This window comes from Eretmochelys imbricata, chromosome 6 (genome assembly GCF_965152235.1).
Source record: "Eretmochelys imbricata isolate rEreImb1 chromosome 6, rEreImb1.hap1, whole genome shotgun sequence".
In the NCBI taxonomy this organism is placed as follows: Eukaryota; Metazoa; Chordata; order Testudines; family Cheloniidae; genus Eretmochelys; species Eretmochelys imbricata.
Genome location: NC_135577.1, coordinates 70,660,847 through 70,684,486, shown reverse-complemented (window position 1 = coordinate 70,684,486; position 23,640 = coordinate 70,660,847). Strand labels below are relative to the sequence as shown.

Sequence of the window (23,640 nt, the reverse complement as noted above, 5' to 3'; positions counted from 1 at the left end):
TTCTTAGGCTTGGCCGGTTATTACAGACGATTTGTACCGCACTACAGCCAAATCGCTGCCCCACTGACAGACCTAACCAAAAAGAAACAGCCAAATGCTGTTCAGTGGACCGAAAAGTGTCAGAAGGCCTTTAACAAGCTTAAAGCGACACTCATGTCTGACCCTGTACTAAGGGCCCCAGACTTTGACAAACCGTTCCTAATAACCACAGATGCGTCCGAGCGTGGTGTGGGAGCAGTTTTAATGCAGAAAGGACCTGATCAAGAATTCCACCCTGTAGTGTTTCTCAGCAAAAAACTGTCTGAGAGGGAAAGCAACTGGTCAGTCACTGAAAAAGAATGTTACGCCATTGTCTACGCTCTGGAAAAGCTACGCCCATATGTTTGGGGACGGTGTTTCCACCTGCAAACCGACCATGCTGCTCTGAAGTGGCTTCACACCGTCAAGGAAACTAACAAAAAACTTCTTCGGTGGAGTTTAGCTCTCCAAGATTTTGATTTCGACATCCAACACATCTCAGGAGCTTCTAACAAAGTGGCTGATGCACTCTCCCGTGAAAGTTTCCCAGAATCAACTGGTTAAAATCGTCCTTGAGATGTGCAAAATATTGTTAGTCTTTATGTACTTGGTAGTATATTTAGAGATGCATGTGTCTTATTAACTCTGTTTTTCCTAGAGTTCCAGGAAGAAATCCCAGCCAGTGTTTCAACCTAGCTGAGATTTGGGGGGCGTGTCATAAATATAAAGGGAAGGGTAAACCCCTTTGAAATCCCTCCTGGCCAGGGGAAAGCTCCTCTCACCTGTAAAGGGTTAAGAAGCTAAAGGTAACCTCGCTGGCACCTGACCAAAATGACCAATGAGGAGACAAGATACTTTCAAAAGCTGGGAGGAGGGAGAGAAACAAAGGGTCTGTGGGTCTGTCTATATGCTGGTCTTTACCGGGGATAGCCCAGGAATGGAGTCTTAGAACTTTTAGTAAGTAATCTAGCTAGGTATGTGTTAGATTATGATTTCTTTAAATGGCTGAGAAAAGAATTGTGCTGAATAGAATAACTAGTTCTGTCTGTGTTTCTTTTTTGTAACTTAAGGTTTTGCCTAGAGGGGTTCTCTATGTTTTTGAATCTAATTACCCTGCAAGATATCTACCATCCTGATTTTACAGGGGGGATTTCTTTATTTCTATTTACTTCTATTTTTATTAAAAGTCTTCTTGTAAGAAAACTGAATGCTTTTTCATTGTTCTCAGATCCAAGGATTTGGGTCTGTGGTCACCTATGCAAATTGGTGAGGCTTTTTATCCAACATTTCCCAGGAAAGGGGGGGTGCAAGTGTTGGGAGGATTGTTCATTGTTCTTAAGATCCAAGGGTCTGGGTCTGTAGTCACCTAGGCAAATTGGTGAGGCTTTTTACCAAATCTTGTCCAGGAAGTGGGGTGCAAGGTTTTGGGAAGTATTTTGGGGGGAAAGACGCGTCCAAACAGCTCTTCCCCAGTAACCAGTATTAGTTTGGTGGTGGTAGCGGCCAGTCCAAGGACAACGGGTGGAATATTTTGTACCTTGGGGAAGTTTTGACCTAAGCTGGTAAAGATAAGCTTAGGAGGTTTTCATGCAGGTCCCCACATCTGAACCCTAGAGTTCAGAGCTGTAGCTCACGAAAGCTCATGCTCAAATAAATTGGTTAGTCTCTAAGGTGCCACAAAGTACTCCTTTTCTTTTTACTACAAAACTATGTCAACCTAACTTATGCTGGCATCCCGCCATTGCAGTTATTACATCGCTTGGGTGTGTGCACACTTGGCTCCTATTCCAAATGACCTAGTAAAGGCTCCTTATTTATTTGTCCATCTTGTTGCTAATGGTTCCTGTTGCACCTATGTACATTCTTCCCAGTTCCCAGCAATGGGAGGAGTCATTTTAGCCTTTCCACAGCAGGGCTCATAGCTGTGCTAGAAACGATTGTCAAACACAATGAAAGCCTTGGGCCCTGACCTCACTGAGATTTAAAACGTCATTGGCACTTTTCTAGGAACGTGGTTCATGCTAGCACGAGGCCATACGCTGAGAAATGCTGAGCATCTCCCATGATTTGTTTCCCTGGCTATGTAGATGTAAGCAAGATTTGAACGAGCTTTTCCTTGACAACTAGTGATGAGCTGCGGGGGGAGCGGGGAAGCTTCAGGACCAGTCTGTATTTACATGAACGTACCCACTCTGCCTAGGTATGAGCAGACAGAGCTGTGTTGCCAAAGTGACCAATTTTGGCTAGTGGTGGGTTACAAATCACTTTCTGAGTGGGGGTGGGGTGGGGTCATGAAATGTTATCCTTATTGTATGGGTAAAGAGCAGCAGAACTGTGCTTAGCCTGCCTGAATGAGGGGGTCCCCCTCAACTGAACTGAACTGGCGAAGCAGGGGACTCAGACCCTTGTGAAAGGTAAGAGGGGGTGGGGACAGGTGTTCCTGCCTGGAGGCGTGGGCTCTGCCTAAGGCTATTTCTACACTCGAGACCTGACAGCGGCACAGGTACCGGTCCAGCGGTGCTACCCTTAAGATCTCTCGTGTAGCCGCTTTATGCTCTCCCGCTGCCATAATTAAACCAGTCCCAACAAATGGCGGTAGCTATGTCAGCAGGAAAAGCTCTCCTGCTGACATCGTGCTGTGCACACTACCACGTATGCCAGAGAAATTTATGATGCGTAGAGGGGCAAAATATTCACACCCCTGAGCGACATACGTTTTGCCAACATAAATGGTAGTGTAGACATGGCCTAAGAGTCCTTGGCATTGCTTAACCTGCCCCTCGCCACTGTTCAAAGAGAGAGCTAATTAAGGCTCCATTAGGAATCTTTTTGCTTTGTTAAGTGATCTCTAGAGCTGAAATCATCTGCTGTGGGACAGGGTTTCTGCCCAGCCTGCTTCAGCAGTGAGGTTCCCCCACTAAGAGCTGAAAATCACTGAGAGCTGGGTGGAACCTCAAGAGACCAACCCACTGAGGTCACAGTAGAGAGGCAGGTGGCAGCAGAAGGTGATGGTGTGCATTGGTGACGGCCGATGAAGCGGAGAGGCGAACCGTCAGCAGGGAGGTTGATGTCAGAACAAGTGCCTGGACAGCAGAGCGAGCAAGGTGCCTTTCCCCCCACCCCACAAGCATGGGAGGTGAACTCACACAGATGCACCTCTGAACTCTGGGACTTCACTGACCAAGGACAACCACTGTGAGTGGGGTGTGGTGGAGGGAAAAGGGAGGGGCACGTTAAAGGAAATTTTGCTGCTTGGACTCAAGAACTTGAGGCAAAAGACACTTCCCAACGTACTCTGGGGTGGGTATTTTGCCCATAGTTTTATGCTCATGAATCCTGCTTGTGGTGTTTTCCCGAATTAACGCCAGGTTATTTCCTTCCTTCTATTAAAAGTTTCTTTTCTGCACTCAGACTCTGCACTTGTGAGAGGGGAAGCATTGCCTCTTAGAGGTGCCCAGTGGGTGGTGTGTAATTTTCCCAGATTACTGGGTGGGGGCCTGAGCCAGTTCTGAATTGAATTGTTAAGATTGACCCCTGGATATTGAACCCAGTCCTTGTTGCTGCCGACTCCACCTGGCAGAAGGATTGCATACACAAGACCTAACCCTGGCCTAAAATCATGTTTTGGAGCTAGACTACAGCATGATTCTGTATACCATTGAATGGCTCCATGATATAGGGGAATATGTCTGCACTGAAGTGTGAACTCCATTTTGTTTTGAGTCTTTCATTTTGTGTGCCAACTGCCGGTTTGCATTCTGTGCTGTAAAACCAGCCTGGCCCTGCCAAGGCTGTTTATTCCAGACATGGCCCTATCCAGAAGGGGAGTGGGACACCTGGGAGAAGATTTGCAATGAAAGAGCCATTGACCCTGATTGTCTCTCAACTACCTACCTGTGCACAAGAAGAATGAGCTCTGTGCACAGAAGTCTGGCTGAGGGAAGGGGCGGGAATTCTCTGCCTCGGCACATGGCCAATGGGGCTGGAGACTATATTTAAGGGAGAATGCTCTCTCTGAAGGGAAGCCATCCACTGCCATATGCCAGGATAGCGGGTAGGAGAGAGACAAGGCAGGAGAAACTCTGCCTAGCCTGAAATGCTGACCAGATCTCAGACTCATGGAAGAACTGAACTCAGATTCGGCGAAGGGGGGTTGCCTCTTAGGACTGTTATTCTGCAAAGAGCTGTAGCTCTGGTCATTTCAAGAGTAAAGTGACCGTGGTTAAGGAACTCCCTGGATAAGCATGTGCTCCTTGCTTGCCTGCCTTCTTGTCCCTGACAGGGTTAGGCAAGAAGCTCAGAGTGCCCACAGTGAGGTGGACTTCTGAGGGATTGTGTATAAGCAACAAGGGGCTCGGGAGGATTGAGGCACTGAATCTGGGGATTAAGGTAGGTGGGCTGGAGCACCTCATGTCCCATGGCAGACAGGAGATCTGTACTTGGGTGTGTGCCTTAGGGTAGGTCTACATCTGAGCTGGGGGGGGTTGTGTGATTGCAATTTGCATAGGCATGCCCATGCTAGCTCTGCTGGAGCTAGTACCTAAAAATAGCAATGTGGCTGCAATGGCATGGGTAGTAGCTTGGGTTAGTTGCCTGAATATGTACTCAGGGGGTTGGGCAGGATTGTACTTAGGGTGGCAGCTAGTCCAAGCAGCTGCCAGGGCCACTGCAGACACACTGCTATTTTGCTAGTGTGGGCATGTCTATGTGAGCTGGGAATCACTCCCCCCCCCAGCTCAAATGTAGATGTACCCTTAGGGTATGTCTACACAGCACAGAAAAATCTGCATCTGGACTCGGGCTCGTGGGGCTTGGGCTGTTTCATTGCTGTGTAGACTTCCAGGCTCGGGCTGCAGCCCGAGCTCTGGGACTCTCCCACCTCACATGGTCCTAGAGCTGGGAGTCCACACAGCAATGAAACAGCCCCACAACCCCGAGCCCTCTGAGCCCACGTCGGCTAGCACGGGCTGGCCATGGGTGTCTAGTTGCTGTGTAGATGTACCCTTAGAGGGCCAGATCTTGGCACAGTGACCTGGCTCTGCCTAGACCCAGTTGGCTTAGGATCAAGAGGGATCTAGTGGTTGGTTCCACTTACAACTGGTACTGTCTAGAGATGGGCACTGGCTAGGTGGAGACAGGCCCATCTAATCTTGAATAGGCCAGTGCTGGCACAGTTCAGGGACACAATTCAAACACAGGCTCATATATATTTACAAGATGATTTAACTGTTTGCAGGGGGAGGGGACCTGCATTCCAACTGGTTTCCCTGATGCAGAGTGTTGTAATGTAGACGGGATCTAACATTGTTATAATCTGAGTTAAGAAATAGGCTTTTGCTTGCAGGTATGGAGGACTGGGGTAGCCTATAGCAAGGGTTGTGCAATAATAATAATAATAATTAATAATGTATAATACCTAGCTTTTATACAATGCTTCTCGTCAATAGATCTCAAAGCACTTTACAAAGAAGAGCAGTATGCCCGTATTAAGGAAATCAAAACAACAACAAAAAACCTCCCTCTTCTCACTGGGTGGTGAGACCATGCTTAAAAGCTGCTGCCCAACTTGACTGTAACTAGCATAATTCAAATTTTATGGGGGAAAAGGAGTAAGGATCTCTGCTGTACCCAGGCCCTCTAGATTTTGTATATCCCAGCGCTGAGATACGTGTCAATCAGTTCGAACCAACCACTGTTTGCCTTAGTCTACGCTAGGGAAGTTTAGAAAATAATTCCCACCAGACCAGCTGAGCCAGTGGGAGCACCAGTGGGAATTGTTTAATCCCATTCCTTAGTGTAGACAAGGCCTCATTGTCTGATTCTCACAGGGAAAACGTCCAGCTTCACAAACTTTGCTGACTAAGGGGGACAATAATTACACTGAAAACTCCTGTACAACGGGCACATTCATGACCAAAAGAGAAGTTGATTTGCATGCAGCTGGGCCAGGCGGACGGTCAGCAGCAGCAGCAACCAGCGCCCGAAAGCAATAACCTTGGAGCAAGCTGTATCCCTCGCTGAGGGTACAGTCTGGGCTCAGCACCTTGGCTGTGGAGCACACAGTGCAGGCTGAAAGGTGTGTGTGTACAGCTCCTTTTCACACACCTCCCAGCCTGGAGCTGCTGGTGTACAGCTGGTCCCAAGGCATGAGACAGTAGCAGAAAAGTGGCTCAGACAGCAGGGCTAAGCCTAAGGGGGTCACTCATTGCCACCTGAACAATGAGAGACGTACACACCGCACCAGCAATCTGTTCAGGCTCCAAGGCTCTCACACCTAGGAATTCACTAACTGGAGCATTTGCCATGGCAGCCGCCTGCATTACCACAACACCATTGGCTGGAGGCATGCCAGGGTCTGTCTACACTGTGGCTGGGACTTGTGCTTAGCAGGGCTCTAGCCACAGCTCTGAAAATAGCTACGTAGATAGGGCTTCGACGTCGTGCCTTGGGCTGGAACTTGGGCTCTCAAGCTCACCACCACCCCCAGGCTTCGGAGCCCGAGCCCCATCCCCAACATCTACACTGCTAGTTTTAGAGTGCTATGGTGAGTCTGTGCACTGGGCGGGGAGGCTCGCTGTCGGGTGCAGTGTAGTCACACTGTCCAGAGCGGCTCAAGAATGGGGTACCAAGCTCAGGGCAGGTTGCTACAGACCAGGGCGCAAACCCCAGACTGGCTGTGAGTTCTGTACTTAGATTTCACCAACCAAATATCAAGTGTGAACTCCTCAAGCACTGTAACAGCCTTGGCATGGGGTCACAGACACTCCCCTTGGGCGCTCCGGTCTATCTTGCCACCCAAGCAAGCCTGCCTTTGTGATAGATGGTCCCTTACACCAAAAATCACAACATTCAGGTTATGCCCAGTCCCAAAGGATCAGCCATGTACCCCCGGACAGTTGTACCCTAGATCTCTCACCAAAGACAACGCCTGTAGCCAAGCCTGTAATAAACTAACTAAAGATTTATTAACCAGGAAAAAGAAATGAGTTATTTACAAGGTTAAAGCAGGTAAACGTACACACACAAATAAGCTATATCTTAGGTTTGAAAAAGTAATAGAAGCTGCTGTAATGGGCAAATGCTGTAAATCCTTTAGGGCTAACCCAAGTGAACCAGCTCGGGGATCCCTGAGTATGCTTAGAAATATTGCCCTCTTTGAATTCCAAGCAGCACAGTGACACAGTGCCTTCTGGTCAGGGGTTTTTATTCCCTTCCCCCAGAGTTCAAACTGGGATGGGATGAGGGCTTGTCCCTGTTTACTGGGCGTGGGGGGAGCAATCAACAATCTTTTGTCCACTGATGTTCCACAATGGTTCATCTGGTGTCTATGGGCCTGCTTTTGTTGGGCAGGAGATGACACCTCGTGTAGTAAACTAGTGTTTCAGACTTGGTAATGCTTCTCTCCTGACTGGGGGGTTTTCCAGTCTCATAGCAAGCCCTTTCGTAGTTACAAAGCAAACACTTAAATATTACCTTATAACATAGGCTACAGATATTATAAATCAAATTAATGCAGGCAGCAACTCACAAGCATTTCCTAAAGTCCAAACGCTCAACACATTCTTACAAAACCTAATATCTATTTTCACAGCTCTAACACACAGGTGAGCCAGTCTGGTTTCCAGCTGTGCAGTTGTCAGTGTTCATTGAAATCTAGGGGCCTTGGTATGAGCTGGCACCTGGCCTGCCAGCCTCACAAGCATGTCTCCAGGGTCCTGCCCTCAAGCCCCCAAGTACTTCTCAGTTAGTATGAGGGGGGATTGGCTGCAAGAGATGCTATAGCTCTCAAAGAATCACGAGCACCAACAGAATCCAGCTCCCTCCCTTTATGCTTCTGACTCTGGCATATGGCAGCAGCAGCCTATACAGTACAGAGTTGGGTGAAATATTCATGGGGAAGAGATGCACTGTTAGAAATTGCCTGGTTTTGAACTGAGGCCGGCAGCAGTTTTTTGACATTTTTCACAGTATTTGAGCTAAATGTTGGCAATGTTTTTGTCATAAGTTTTCACTTATTAAAACAAGGGCGCAAACATCTGAGTTACGTGTTTTAACTTAGAGTTGGGTTGGTTGATTGTGATTGGTCACAGAGTATTGGTCCTCATCCTCTGACTGGCTGACCATAGCTCATGTAGTTACGAATGTTAATGAAAGCCATTTTGACTGTGTTTCCTTGAGGATGTAATTCCTCTTCTTTTGCAAGATACCAGGGAAAATTGTGATGAAAAAAAATGAAAACAGCAGTGGTAACTAACTGATAATCTACTTTTCCCGTCAAATCTAAAACTGAGTTCAAATATATGAGTCCACTAAAGCTCACTGGTTTTGTGAGCATTCCTGTCAACCTGCTCCCTAGTATATTGGCAGTAAGTAGAGACAACGGAAGCAAACGGAGTGTTTGATTTGAGCAATTATTCCTAGATGTTAGCCAAGCTCTGATACCTGTTCTGTGAGCTCCTTCTTAGGCCACTGTGACCGACCGGCCAGCCTTCCTTATGTCATATCGATCCTTCGGGTAATAGTTTGGGTGCCACGCTGCTGGCTTTATTTATTTGCTGTGCCCCTTGTTTTTATTTTTCATCACTTCCATTTGTGTGTATCCTTGTCCCAAGGGCAGCCAGCCTTCCACTTCGATTCCTTTCCTCGCTTCTGAAATGTTAGTGTAGGCTGTTCTGCCTTGCAGAATTCTGTCTTATCAGTCTAGTTTTTATGCTCAACACCATGGTGCCTGAGGAATTGCTCCCCGTGAGCAGAGGATCTGGCTGCAGTGTCCTGTCTGCCCTTCCTTTGATCTGTCCTCCTGTCGGATGACTACCTGGCTGCGTTTTCTTGAATTTGGCCTTTATTTGCTGCCTACCTTGGCCCCAATTCAGGAAAGTGTCCCCAGTCCTAACAGCACATTAGCAAAGGCAACAAGCATATGCCTGAAGTTAAGCATGTGCTTGAGTGCTGTAGGGATAGATATATGGAAAGTGCTGTCCTGGATCTGACCCTGGGTTTTGTCACCAGACTCACAAAGGGCACTGTCCTGGGATGTGTCTCTCTGTCCTTGTCTGGAAGGGCACCCACCTACTCTGACAGGACCATATGGTGTTTCATGTTTGTCTTCTCCTGCTTGGATCAGATTTAGTATAGTGTGTCCTACTGGCAACTGTTCTCCAAGATCTGTCCTGTTCTCTCCTGCCGTGGCTAAGCAAAGGTGATGTTTCATGCTGGCAGTGAGTTTTGCAAGACAGTGTTAGAGAAGGTTCTCTGCATTTTGTGCATTTTCAAGGAGGAACAAACAAGGAGGAAAAGGATGAATTGGTGAAAAGATGAGGGTGGGATTTCCCCAGGGGCCTGCAGTAATTAGGTGCTCAGCCCCCACAGAAAGGCAATAGGAGCTGAGCACCTGCCTCCCTTTAAATTCTTTGAAAATCTCAGCCCCACTGCAAAATAACAATGCTCTTATTGTGACTATCTCCAAGCCTGGCTCAGGTCCCGGTCTCCTCTGGGACAGATTCATGCTTTGCATCCCTGGAACAACTCCTCTTTCTTATGGCTCAGTGAGGAGCTGGGACTTTCCTGGAAGCAGGGGGACTAGTGCTGTCAGCACTGTTACAGTACGTGCTTGTCCCAGATGGTACTGCGGGTATGTCTACATGGCAGTTAAACACCCACAGCTGGCCTGGGCTCCTGGGGCTCAGGCTGAGGGACTGGAAAATTGCAGTGTAGACGTTCAGGCTCGGGCTGGAGCCCAAGCTCTGGGACCCCACAAGGTGGGTGGATCCCAGAGCCCAGGTTCCAGCCTGAACGTCTACACCACACTTTTACAGCCCTGGAGCCAGTGTCCTGCGAGCCTGAGTCACCTGACATGGGCCAGCCGTGGGTATTTAACTGCAGTGTAGACACACTGTGACAGTCTGACTGTGACGCCTGGCTAGAAAGGGTTAAACATCCTGCAAAATAAATAACCCTCAAAAGACATGTGGGGAGATCATGTTCGTGTTTTTGTTTATTTACATATGTATGAGTAGAGTCGACAATGTAATCAACAGTCCCTGTCTATGCTGTATTCTGATAATTCAGAGGTCAAAAGAACATCCTATCATTTAATTTAATTGTAAACACAGGATATCTCGGTATTCATCTCTCTTTGAAACGTATAACAAATAATCTGTGAATGGTGGAGGAACAAGCAAATTGCCTTATGTTAATTCTATAGCTAAGTACCAGTGATGGACCTCCTTCAAAGTCATGCTAATTACCTTTTGAACTCCAATTTGTCAAAAGACATGAAATTGTATAAAAGATCCTTGGGTCCTGATTCTGTCATCTCAGATCTGCTTAAGCTTTCATCAAGGGAAGTTTGAGTCGCCAGACTGAGGTCCCAGTTATGCTGGTATGCCCCGAATATGATATTTGGACACTGGACTATAACCTATGAACTAAAGGAACTCTTTGCAACTACAGAGCTCACCATCTCTGCTATGAATTTGAACCTCAGTGGATTGAACTCATGTCGGTATGTATATTGATCTTTTAACCATACTCTTTCTTTTGTTTTTTAATAAATTTTAGTTTAGTTAATAAGAGTTGGCTGTAGCATGTATTGGGTAAGATCTGAAACATTCATTAACCTGGGAGGTAATGTGTCCGGTCCTTTGGGATTGGTAGAACCCCCCCCCCTTTTTTTTTATATGATGAAATAAGATTTTCAGAAATCATCATATTTGACTTAGGTACCTGGATGGAGGCCTGAGGCTGGATCACTTTAAGGGAACTGTGTTGTTTGGATTTCTGAGTAACTAGAAAAGTAATAAAGAAGCTGTTTTATGCTGGCTTGGTAAATCTAAGTATTGGAATATCCACCAGCTTTCGGGGGATTGTCTGTCCCATGTTTTGCAGTTCACTCAAATTGAGTGACCAGAGCTGGCCTCCACTGGGACCCCAGTCACACTGACACTGGCGATTAGTGTGCAGGGAAACAAACAGTTCCAGTGCTGTCCAGCCCCTGAACGTTACGGGAACCCATTTGTTCTGTATGGCTTGTCCCCTGTAGGGACAAATGCAATGGGGGCTTGTGACAGGGCTCTGCTTCTGGAGCACACACATGTCTCAGTGCACCTGTTCCAAGTCTGGCCCTTTAAAGACAGTGGCTTAGCCCCACCTGTGCCTCCTTTAGCTCCAACTGAAGTCCTGGGAGTAAGACTCAGACGTCTTACGGGGCTACGGATTATAAAGTGCCTGCAGGCTCAGGCAGGTTGCATGAGTTAGGGGGAGTGCAAGCCTGTGGGGAGCTGGCAGCAGCTACGCAGGGTGGATGGGGAAGAGCAGGTGTACAGGATGAAAGCCTCAAATGGGACCCTGTAAGAGCCCCATGCCAGGGTTTGTGACTCATCAAGAGGCTGGGAGGAAGACCTCTTATATTTAGAACTTGATTTCACTAAACCAGGTTCTGAAAACACCACATGAAGTTTGATTACGGGGGGAAGAAGGGGAAACTGAGGCAGTGGTGGGGTCCAAAGCCAGCGCAGGTAAGCCCTGCTATAGTGTGATATAGGAAACATCACAAATATAACTTGCATGCTTTCAACCATTTGATTTTCAGATGTTTGTGTTCGATCCTTATTGCTGGAGAGTGAGATTATGATGGCATTTGTGGTAATGTAGCAAATCAGCACCCAGCTAACTTTAGCTCCTGTGGCTATTGCAATCCCAGTTAATATATTGTGAAAACTGATCTGAACAAATGTGCTTCAACTCGTGCAATGTAAACCTCTGGTGACACCACTGTCATGAGCTGTGCCTTGCTTTTGCTTGCCAGCAGTAGGGTTTGTGCAATACTCATTAAAGGCATGTTCCAAATGGAGGCAGGGCTGTCGATGGCAATTTAGGTAAGTGAAGCGATAGACAGTCCTTTTATTTTTCTGGCACTAGCTCATAGCGACTAAAAGCATTTGGGTGGCCGGAAGCCGCATAACTTTATGGCCTGAGTAATGAGCTCCTAGATTGTCAGTCTCACAGGGCAGGGATGGAGTCTCACTCTGTGCTGTGTGACAGCGGAGCACGCTGCTGGTGCTAAACAACTAAAGAGGAAGAAAATCCAGAACTCCAGCAGCCAGCTCATTGTGTAGTTTGGGTTTATAGCAGTTACGCATGTGCCATTGTTCTCCTTAATTACTGTTCCCTAGACCTGGAAAGCACAGGATGAAGGGAAATGGAGTAAACATGTTTATTAAGGTCAATTACAAAACTATGGGCTAAGTAGGTACTAGAAACATGCATGACTAGACTGCGCTCATAGGAAAACAATGTACACTATGGCCAACATCCTCCCAGCATGGGTTGGCAAACAAGGGATGGGGGAAATGAGCACACACAAGAAAGCATGTGTCCTGTGGGCCATTGTCCTCATTAAAGCAGGCAGCAAACACTGCAGAATCTCTGTCTAAAGCAGAAGTCCCTTGGAGCCCAGCGTGCCCAGACCTGGCAAGGGGAAATTGACATGGCAATGTCTTAAAAGTTCCAGCTTCTGCTACTGCAGGCCCAGCCGCTCCATTCACTGCAAGAAAATATGCATTTGCCAGGATACTTAATTGTATAGATGGGTGCAATGCACCTGCTGGCAGTACGGAGAATTGGCAGAACAGCAGCAATTGGGTTCAAACCCTATGTCTAGTGTACTCAGCTGAGCGCAGCTGGCTGCGCTCTGTTCTGACATGGGACGGAGTGGGAGTCCTGTTCTGACCACAACCAACACCGAGAGCAAGGCGCATGGCTCAGTGGCTAGCAAGAATGTGGTGGAAGGTCAAGAAGGCACAGATGCTGGTCAAAGGGCTGGGCCATTTGTGTGATTCCCTCACACTGCATGATGGACGGAAATAGCACCATACCCAGGTTCCTGCGTGCTGGGTGATTAACAGGCATTATGTGTCACACAACCAGTCCACTTTACATACCTCAGCATCAGTCAGAGATCTGCACATCCCCTTCCCTTCAGCTACCATGTGCTCAGGACAGCCTGTGTGTTTTGAAGCTACCTCTGCCAGCGTGAGGAGCTTTATGGTGCAGCATGCACAGAAGTGGGTGAAACGCGTCGCCCTGGGCGTTCCTACCATCGCCACACCTACGGTTCAGCTGCCCGCCCCCCAAAGGACAAGTGAGGCTGAGGCCGTGGGCTGGCTTTCTGTATGGGGGAGTTTCACCTTGGAGCACAGCTGCAGCACACCTGGTAACAGCCCCTGGAAGAAAGCAGAACCCCACTTTCCACACGGGGTATCTTCACTGGGGCAAAAATTGCATTGCTTTCCTGTTTTTCCTGGGATGCACCACTGCGGACAAATGGGACAATGAGTTGGTTTGCAGTTGGTGCAACCCAGGAAAAAGGAGGGAAAATAAATGTTTTTAAATAGCACCGGTAAGTGGTCCTTATGTGCGCCTACGAGAAGTTGTCCCCAACACCTCTCACTCAGGGAACAGCCTCTGGCTCTTGTACCACACTGGGCAATTTCCTTTCCTTTCCCCGAAGTGCCTGATAAAGGATAGCTCAGCTACAGACCTCCAGCTTGGTGCTGGTATTCAGGAAGCTTTCCTTCTGCCTTACTCAGATGCCATCTCCATGAGTTCAATTAAACAGTCCCCAGAGGCAGTTTTCAGCTTGGGACTCCCCCAGTCGAGCCAGAGACCTTCCCATCCCAGACCTAGCCTTTCTGTGTGTTTTCCAGCCCTGGCCTCCTACAAGGAGTCAGTGACCACCTCACCTTAAGCATCACTATTTTGGTCAGCGTCCAATGTCTAAGGTCCCAAATAACCACACTATGAAAACCAATGAACTTAAGTACAGTTGTTACTCCACTGGGGCCCAGCCAGGTTATAAAATGAGGGTGTGTGGATAGGACCAGATTGTGTTAGGATAAGGGTTAAAGAAAACTCTGGGTGTTTGGCCAGGTGTAGAGAGTTAGGGCCTGTCTAAACAGTCAAATGTGCTATGGCGAAGGACTGATGTGCCCATGAGCATGCCCCGATTGAGTTCTACCTGTCTCTGTATTTATAATTCTCTCATCTCATTAGTGTCTAGATAGATAAGACCAGCTGTGTTATATGTGTGTCCCGATCTCTTGGCGTTGAAGATGACAGTGTAGATGGGCCCTCGGTCTAAGCACATTTTTCATGGTCCGCTCAGATGCAAAGTGTCATAAATCAGCCAGCGATAACCAAGACAGCATTCTCCCAGCTAGCAGACAGGTGGTGGAGGCAATTGCAGTGTTCTAGTCTGCGAGCGTGCAGCGGTCACACACACACAGAACCCTGGGGGCTAAAAAGGCCCTTTTCTGAACTGAACGTTGAGATTTTCAGGTAATCCACCGACGTCAGGAGCAAACCCCCAACTATTGCCGGAGCGCCGTCAAATCACGGAGCTGGCAGTGCTCCGGGTGCACCAAGCACCCTCTGTCCCTGCTGGGAAGGGAATTAGGGAGCGTGTCAGGGCTGAGCAAGGGGCTCAGCAGTAGGCTTTGCAGGCAAAACAATGGCATGCTTTCCTGTAGGTGAGGGCAGTGTAAGCTTGTATGGTCTACTTGAAAATCTTGGCCCCCTAAATAAATCAAAATTCCACTGCCTCTAATAGTTACTGTCATTTGTATTACTCTAGCACCCAGTGACCTCAATCAAGATTGGTGACCCATTGTGCTCTGGACAAAAATATTATAAAAGAACCTGGCCCTGTCCTGGAGAGTGCACAGTCCAAATAAAGACAAGATGTAGCACATGGGCATAGCACACAATGGGAGGTGTTAGAAGAAGAGGAGGCTAAAAATCATAGGCTCCTGTGGTTTCACAAGCTACACATGTTTATAATTTACAGGCTATTGTATGAGATAATTAATCAATCTCCAACAGGCCATCTGCTTGATCACTGTCATTAGGCAGTTTCCTGTAAGCACCATGGTAGAAAGGCATCAGAAGGAGCAATTTGATTGAGTGGTGGGTTTGCCAATTGATCCTGGGTGTTCCAAAAGTATAGGCCCATTTCACTTAATATCAAGACAGTTATGCACAGTTTATTGGATGGCAGGATTCTGACATCAGAAGTAATGCTCAGACCCTTGACTTCACTTCTATTTGTTAAAACGGGTGCAAGAGTTCTACATTGGTCTTAAACTTTCATACTCTCATTTCACAGTTTTTATGTCAGAGCCAGGAAATCCAGCCCTTTGTAGGATACACTAGTTGTGAAATACACCTTTCACTTCAGTTCCTAAAAGACCAACAAAAGGTTGGTGATTCTGCTTGTTTCCCCGCTGCAGTAAGTAAGATCCAGGAGTAAGGCTGGTATCCCAGCTGTTTGATCTGCCATTATATTACCAAAACCCGCAAGGAGGGGTGGGGGTGGTAAATCCCTTAAAAAATTTAATTTAAAAATTTCAGAAAAATTCTTGTACTGATGATGGATTGGTGAAACCGAGTGAAATTTTACATTGGCTGTTTGTTTACATTTGGGAAAGTTCTGCGTTTTGTTTCAAAATATTTGCAAAGTGAATATCAGAAATTCCAGCACCCCCCACTCAACCAGTCTCTTTTCAATGGACTTAAAACTCCACTGCTGTTTGGAGATGCAATTCACCTTTAAAAAAAACCATTTTACAAACACATGCCAGGGGGGCCAATCACAAATTGCATTTTGCATGTGCTCAGTGTTCAAATAAAAGAAGCAAATAGGCTTAATTGCATTTGAACAAATTCTCCCAAACAAATATCTCAGCTGACGCCCATTTTGAAGGCATCAGTCATTCTAGTCCCAAACTTGCATATGTTCCACACAAATTGGGCAACCCCCTCCTTTATTGTTGGAGATTATTTACATCAGAAATAAAGACTCATGGAATTGAGGTCCTAGAAAAACATTATAGTTGTATATGCAATAGCAGGCTCCAATCCCGCAAAGAGTCATGCAGATCTTTAATTTTATACTCCCATTTAAATCAGTGGGAGTTAGGTTACTAAATTCCTTTGAGGGTCTGGGCCACTGTAAGTAGTCCCATTCACTGCAATAGAACTATTCACAGGGGATAAAGTTAAGCAGATGCATAAATCTTTGCAGGACTGGGGCTTTAATTGTTTGCAGCAGCTCTGATCTCTATTATTAATTTTTCCTCTCCTGTGCAGTCAGGCACTGTTACTCATACATACCACAGTTATTTACACTAAGGTGAGGAGTTCCACAGCATTTTAAGTTTCCTGCACAAGGCCTAGTGTGTGTTCCTCATTCTGGATTTTTGTCACATGTTGTGGGCCATGTTTGGGCCTTTGAAAGTTGAAAGATATGTTCCCTACCTCCCACTGTGGTACTGTGCTTTATATGATTAAAAAAATTCTGCCCTATTGCAGTTACAAAGTTTCATGCCATGGTAGTCTTGTTTCGTCTTACAAAATAATGACAATCTATCACAGTTTTGGGGGGAGGGAATGAAAACAGTAGATCTGTAGAGTCTCCCCCCCCACGATTTCAAAGGCAGAGCTCAGATACAGTGCTCATCTGGCAGTGGTTCACAATCCCCAGTGCACACACGCCTGTACCAGTAGGTCAGGCTGTTATACAAGTGTGCCACCAAAGTAGATGAAAGTAGGGCTGGTTGAAAACTTCCAACTGAATGTGTTTTCCTGGGGAAAATTGTTTTTGTTTTACTTCCCCCCCCCCACACACACACACACAAAGTGGCTGCTTTCTGTGGAAAATGTAGATATTTTTTGTCAAACTGACCACCCCAAAACCAAAATATTTCATCCAAACCCTAAAATATTTAGATTTAGATATGCTACTGCAGTGCGGCCAGGGCTGTCCTTAGGCATACACAGCATATAAATGAATCTTTCATTAAATAAATAGAGTCTAGCTCTTCTGCTTGTGTAGAAAACATTCTGAATGATATAGGAGTGTGTTTCTTAGTCTGTAGAGACTGAAGCTGCGGCTCTATGATATATGAAGTTCATGGGCTATTCACACTGAAACCTAATGATGGTTAAAATGTTGACATTTTAACTCTTTTATTTTGTGGTTTTGTTCTCTTCAAGTTTATACCACACTCATCAAGTTCTTATACCATCACTCATCAGTTGCTTATATCTGAGTAACTTCCACTAGGGCATTAAGCAAAATGGCTACACATCTGTCACCCACTGTTTGTTCTCTCATCCACTTCCTGGGGGGAGAGGAATGTGCAGTGGAGTGTGTTGTTTTGGTAGGTTTTAGGGGGTTTTTTTTGGTTTAAAATATACCAATTGCTGTGTTTATATTAGAAAAGACAGATCAAGGAAATGTGCCCTGGAGTGGAAGATGAGGTGGCTTTTGATGGTGATGGCCCCCAAGAAAGTTCTGTCTCCTGCACAGTAGAGCTTTACCCTTGGGGTTGAGCATTCCATTGTGTCAGAAAGGTGTGCTGTTGACCACAGTCTTCATCCCAGAGCTTTAGGGGATCTTTTAGCTGTCATAAGCCCAGGCCATGGAATGGTTTGAAGTTAAGGACTGAGACCTTGAACTCAATTCAATATTCTATAGGAAGCCAGTGTAGAGAGCGGAGGACAGGTTTGATGTGTTCAAAACAGAAGACAAATATGGTCATTATAGCCGAAACTTCCAGCTAATTTGCTTATCCAATGTGGTTGGATATCATAGAAATTAGAGATTGAAAAGATATATTAGGTTATTTCACTGGGGTCAATGCAGGACTTTTACCTAAAGTAGGGACAGAGTTTTGACCAGTCCAGCTTTAAGACCCTGATCCTGCAAACACTTTTGTACATGCGTAACTTTACAAGTGTGAGTAATCCCAGTGACTTCACCAAATTTTCACTATTTTTTTTTTCAGTGAGGAGCTATAATTCCCATTAACACCCAGGGTTGGACAGGAGCCACCAAAGATGGAACAAAGTAGTCATCAAGCAAGAGAAAAGGAGGGCAGCCATCAAAGGAGATGGGGAGGGAGAAGGGTGTGGAGGAACAGCTCCCAAGAGATAGGATGGGGGTACGGCAGAGGGAGGGGGAGAGCCATGGTAAGCAGGGCATTAGTAGAGTTTCACCCCTTTTACCCCTGCTTTCATCACAGGTAATGTAGGTTCCTATCCCCTCCCTTAGGCCTCTGTTGTGGCTTTTAGCTACAGCCCTGAATCGGGAGCAGTGTGGAGTTTCACAAGCTCTTCTGAGCTCCCAGGCACACAGAAGGAGTGAATCCACTGCTACACCCTAGGTATCACATGCTGCAAAGAGCTGCAGCAGACACATTAAAGAGCCATGTGCGGCTCCTGAGCCTCAGTCCGAGTATCACTGCCCTAGATACACCTGCTTTCGTTGCCATTCTTCCTGGCCAGTGCTGGTGGGAGGGACTATGGCTCTCCTGCCTCCCCACCCACTTTGAGGGGATTAGTGCCCCTAGTGGCACCAGCAGGCAGCAATCCCTGTGTTTAGGAGAATGCAGGGACTGGAACTTTGGCTGTGCTCCCTTGTGTACCTGCAGAGCATGGGTGGTGGGTGGAGGCCCCCTTTGGGGAGGCTAGTCCCCGGCTCCGCCCCTTCTGCCTGCAGCCCAGGCTGTACAGGCACCATACAATCAAAGAATCATAGAATATCAGGGTTGGAAGGGACCTCAGGATGTCATCTAGTCCAACCCCCTGCTCAAAGCCTGACCAATCCCCAACTAAATCATCCCAGCCAGGGCTTTGTCAAGCCTGACCTTAAAAATATCTAAGGAAGGCGATTCCACCACCTCCCTAGGTAACGCATTCCAGTGTTTCACCACCCTCCTAGTGAAAAAGTTTTTCCTAATATCCAACCTAAACCTCCCCCACTGCAACTTGAGACCATTACTCCTTGTTCTGTCATCAGCGCCCACTGAGAACAGTCTAGAGCCATCCTCTTTGGAACCCCCTTTCAGGTAGTTGAAAGCAGCTATCAAATCCCCCCTTATTCTTCTCTTCCGCAGACTAAACAATCCCAGTTCCCTCAGCCTCTCCTCATAAGTCATGTGTTTCAGTCCCCTAATCATTTTTGTTGCCCTCCGCTGGACGTTTTCCAGTTTTTCCACATCCTTCTTGTAGTGTGGGGCCCAAAACTGGACACAGTACTCCAGATGAGGCCTCACCAATGTCGAATAGAGGGGAATGATCACGTCCCTCAATCTGCTGGCAATGCCCCTACGTATACATCCCAAAATGCCATTGGCCTTCTTGGCAACAAGGGCACACTGTTGACTCTCATCCAACTTCTCGTCCACTGTAACCCCTAGGTCCTTTTCTGCAGAACTGCTGCCGAGCCATTCGGTCCCTAGTCTGTAGTGGTGCATGGGATTCTTCCGTCCTAAGTGCAGGACTCTGCACTTGTCCTTGTTGAACCTCATCAGATTTCTGTTGGCCCAATCCTCCAATTTGTCTAGGTCCCTCTGTATCCTATCCCTACCCTCCAGCGTATCTACCTCTCCTCCCAGTTTAGTGTCATCTGCAAACTTGCTGAGGGTGCAATCCCCACCATCCTCCAGATCATTTATGAAGATATTGAACAAAACCGGCCCCAGGACCGACCCTTGGGGCACTCCACTTGATACCGGCTGCCAACTAGACATGGAGCCATTGATCACTACCCATTGAGCCCGACAATCTAGCCAACTTTCTATCCACTTTATAGTCCATTCATCCAGCCCATACTTCTTTAACTTGCTGGCAAGAATACCGTGGGAGACGGTGTCAAAAGCTTTGCTAAAGTCAAGGAACAACATGTTCACTGCTTTCCCCTCATCCACAGAGCCCGTTATCTCGTCATAGAAGGCAATTAGATTGGTCAGGCATGACTTGCCCTTGGTGAATCCATGCTGACTGTTCCTGATCACTTTCCTCTCCTCTCCTTTCCAACTACCATCCGGCTCCAGCACTTATTTTGTGCCAGGGCTTGCTGGGGCTGAGCCCCGGCACCTCTAGGTTTGGCACCTCAGTTATGAAAGTACAAAAATAGCTTGACCCGCAGCACCTCTTTCATTACAAATGAAGCACTGACTGGTCTAATATTGAGCCTCTTGGCTGCAGCTGGGGCAGCATGATACCCACAGGGGTGGAATCCCCTTCTCTCAGATAACAGCCCAAGCTCCCTGGTGGGTTCAATCGTGCCCAGTTGAATGGGAGGCAGTGAGGAGGCTGGCTGCTGAGGCAGAGGCCAGGGTCTGGGAAACTGGAGGTGAACAACCCCCCCTGACAGATGCAATGCACAGTGCCCTACTAGAAGATGCGCGTGGTATAAGACCCTATAGAGAACAGAACAGACCGGGCTCATGGCCTGCAAAGGCGTCATCAGGCACCCCCAGGGTGAAGTACAGATTGCTTCTCCCTTGGAGATCTAACAATCGCTCTCTAATTCCTCCTCTGCCCATCCCAGCCCGCTGCTCCCGCCCCCAGCTCTGCAGCCCGCCAACCTCTGCGCCAGCCTTCGCCTTTGCGGGGTTTCCCAGCCCTCCCTCTCTGCAATTTCAAGCTTCCCCCGACCTTTTATTTATTTATTTATTTATTTTCCTTTTGGGTCTGTCAGTTTCGCGTTTTGATCTGCCTGAGCCACCGTAGCCCAGCGAAGCCGCCTGGCTGGGGCTGTGTGTGAGCGCTGAGAGGCTGCTGCGGGCAGAGACGATCCGATTCCGCACAGGCTGGGGCTGCCGCGGGGGGATGCGAGCGGGAGCCAGCCTGGAACTCCGAGAGCGGAAACAGCTGAGCGCGCAGGCGGTACGCTGGAGCCAGCCGGGGAAGGCGATCGGATCCCGGGGGGAGGATACGGAGCAGGGGGCTGGGGGCAGCGACTCTGGTCAGTTTCAGCCCCGTTACGGGCTGCGGGGAAATTCGCCAGCCGAGCCGCAGATCTTCCTCCCCCATCCCCTCCCCGCACTTCTCCCCCCGCGTTTTTAAAAACCTCTCCGAAGTGGTGACGAACTCCGGATTCTCGCTGCAGTTTGGGTCTCGCTCCTCCTCTCCCCGTGTACCAGTGCCGATGCCTGCAAAGCCGTGACACCAGGGACGCCGACTTCGGAGCTGGCTTTTCTTTCAGGGAAGGTTGGCTGGATGGACAGAGCCTTGGATAAATCCTTTTTAATCGCACTTCCCTGCTGCCCCCCGCCCCCTCCAGCAGACACCGCTCCTGCTGCACCAAGGTAATAGAAATCGGCCCGTGCAACCGCCTGCTTGAAAAGTTCATTTTATTTTTGGGGTGGCAACGTTTTGATTTAATTAAAACGAACCAAATTACCCCGTCCCCACAATCTCATTTCTGCATAATGAGTGGGCAATGCTCTGAAAGAGCTCGCGATCTTGCTGACTCTAGCATTCTTTCCCCTCCTTCCCCCCATCTTGTATGAAAGCGAGGAGGATATTTTAGTGCAAACTACTTCAGTTAGAAACCTGACTTGAGTCTCTCCCCCCACCCCCTCCAGCTCGGTGGCTTGGGCAAAGGTGTAGAAGGTTTGGTTTGAGATCTCTAATCCTTGCCAGCAGTCACGATTCCTTGCTAACCTCCTTTATAAATAGAGGGGTGTGTGTGTGTAATATTTTATTTTATATTTAGATAACGTACAGTATATTAAAAAGCAGAGGTAAATTTATGGGAGCTTTAAAAACACCAGCAGTCTGTCTCTTATTTACTCTTGGTACCTTAGTGTGACTTATAGTTTGTATTTGTTATTGTTTATTTAAACACCAACAGTATGCTCTGCATCCTATAAACCACAGAAAATGAAATGGTCCCTGGCCTCTGCACTAGTCTGTGGCACTGATTCTGCAATTGGATGTATGTGGATGAACTCCTGCTGACTGTAATGGGCTCCATGTGAGTTCCAAAGGGCTGCTTGCTTGGATCCAACTGCAGGATCAAAGTATCTGTGTTTAATACTGTACTTAAATCCTGAAATTTCTCTTGTCAAACGCATCAAAATGGTGTCTCTTTAGATTTGTAAATTACAAATAAATACAAAATTGTCATTTGCAACTTTTAAAAAACTTCTTTGCCACCATGAATGAATGATACCCCATCCATCCATATCCCACAAAGACTTATATGGTGTCTGGTTTTCATTCTGCATTCCCTAGAAATACAAAAGTACAATTTATTGGGGATGGTTTTTTGACCCATGAATCCTTGTGTTTTAGATTAGAGCTGGTCTGATGCTCTAGCATCTGCAAAGGAGAAACCTGAAAACATACTCGAGCACCTTGGCCCAGAAGCCCACGAGTTCTGGTGAAGCAGAGTGGGGAGTCCCCAGAAAACGGAGTCAGTGAGAGACATGTGAAGGAGCGTGAGTTGGCCCTGAGCTCGTGGGCGTCCTGGCCACAAAGTTGGGCTGATTTACTGGAGTTTGTTTTTGAGTGGGGTGATACTCTCCCTTCACCCAGCCATGATGTCGGTTGAAGGATCTACGATAACAAGCAGAATAAAAAACCTGCTTCGCTCCCCATCCATTAAATTGAGAAGGAGCAAGCCTAGAAGCAAGCGAGAGGACATCAGCAGTAAGGTGAGTGAGTGATGTGTTGGCAACACATTTAACCTTGTTTCCTAAGGCCCTGTCTGCTAAAAATACAGCCATATTGGGACACCTGGCCTACTATGACAGTATCCCCCAGTACAACTGGAGCATAGTTTTGGTTTGTATTAAACAGGACCTTAACTGTGTCTCTGAATCTCACTAAAGTCCAAGTCACTTCTACGGAAGCACTGTATTTGCACAGCTTGGATGTAACTGATGTAGCAGCTTCAGAATAAATCATGTTAAGAATGTTTACTTTGGGGGGAATATTAAATGGGTCCAGTAGTTCCTACGCTCTGGTCAATGGTCTGTTGCTGGTCATTCACAGAGAGCTGCCTGGTCCCATTAGGCTGGCTCCTCCTTGTTTCATAAATACTAAAAATATGCATGGAATTGTTGTAGGTGCCATAGGGCTTTATGTGTCCCACTTCTCCCCCTAGCTCCCAGCGCTTCTTGCCACGAAACAGCTGTTTTGTGGAGGCAAGCGCTGGGAAGGAGGTGGGGGAGTAGGGGAACGCGGTGCGCTCTGGAAAGAGGCAGGGCTGGGGCGGCGATTTGGGGAAGGAGTCTAACAGGGACAGAGAGGGGGTGGAGTTGGGGTGGGGACTTTGGGGAAGGGGTTGGGGTGGGGTGGGGCAGAGGGCGGGGCCGGGGTGAGCACCCACTGGCGCCTGGAAAAGTTGGTGCCTATGTTTATGTGATTGTGAATGGGAGAGAAATGGAAGATGACAGATCAGAGAGGAGATGTTTGTGAAATTATTCTCTACTCAGATGTGGTCCATGAGCCAGAGAAGTGTGAGAACCCTTGAACTAACTTTCCCTACTTTGTGTGGTTTTTATAATTAACAAAAGTAGCAAGAATAGTTTTCAGGGATGTTTTAGCTTATAAACAAGCCGGGGGGGGGAGGCGAGGGGGGAGATGGGGGAAAGGAGTTTTTCCTCGTGGCCCATTCTCCTCTTGGTATCAGTAAAGTCAGGAGGCTGAATTCGTGACAGAAACAAGCATTCCTCTGGAATTGACTGATGTCATAAAAAGAGGATGATAACTTAATTGCATGTCAAACAGAAGGAGAAACCAGGCTGGGCGGTATTGCCTAGTGGT

The 23,640-nt window shown here is 47.4% G+C and overlaps 1 protein-coding gene across 1 annotated transcript in view; it reads left to right on the top strand.

Annotated features, from left to right (window-relative positions):
• Positions 1-22,409: 22,409 nt before the first annotated feature.
• The window catches only part of MAPKBP1 (mitogen-activated protein kinase binding protein 1), a 116,241-nt gene continuing 115,010 nt past the window's right edge, over positions 22,410-23,640 (top strand). Inside the window, exon 1 of the mRNA XM_077820265.1 lies at positions 22,410-22,526. Coding sequence (XP_077676391.1) covers positions 22,410-22,526 — 117 coding nt within the window. The remainder of the gene's footprint in view (positions 22,527-23,640) is intronic.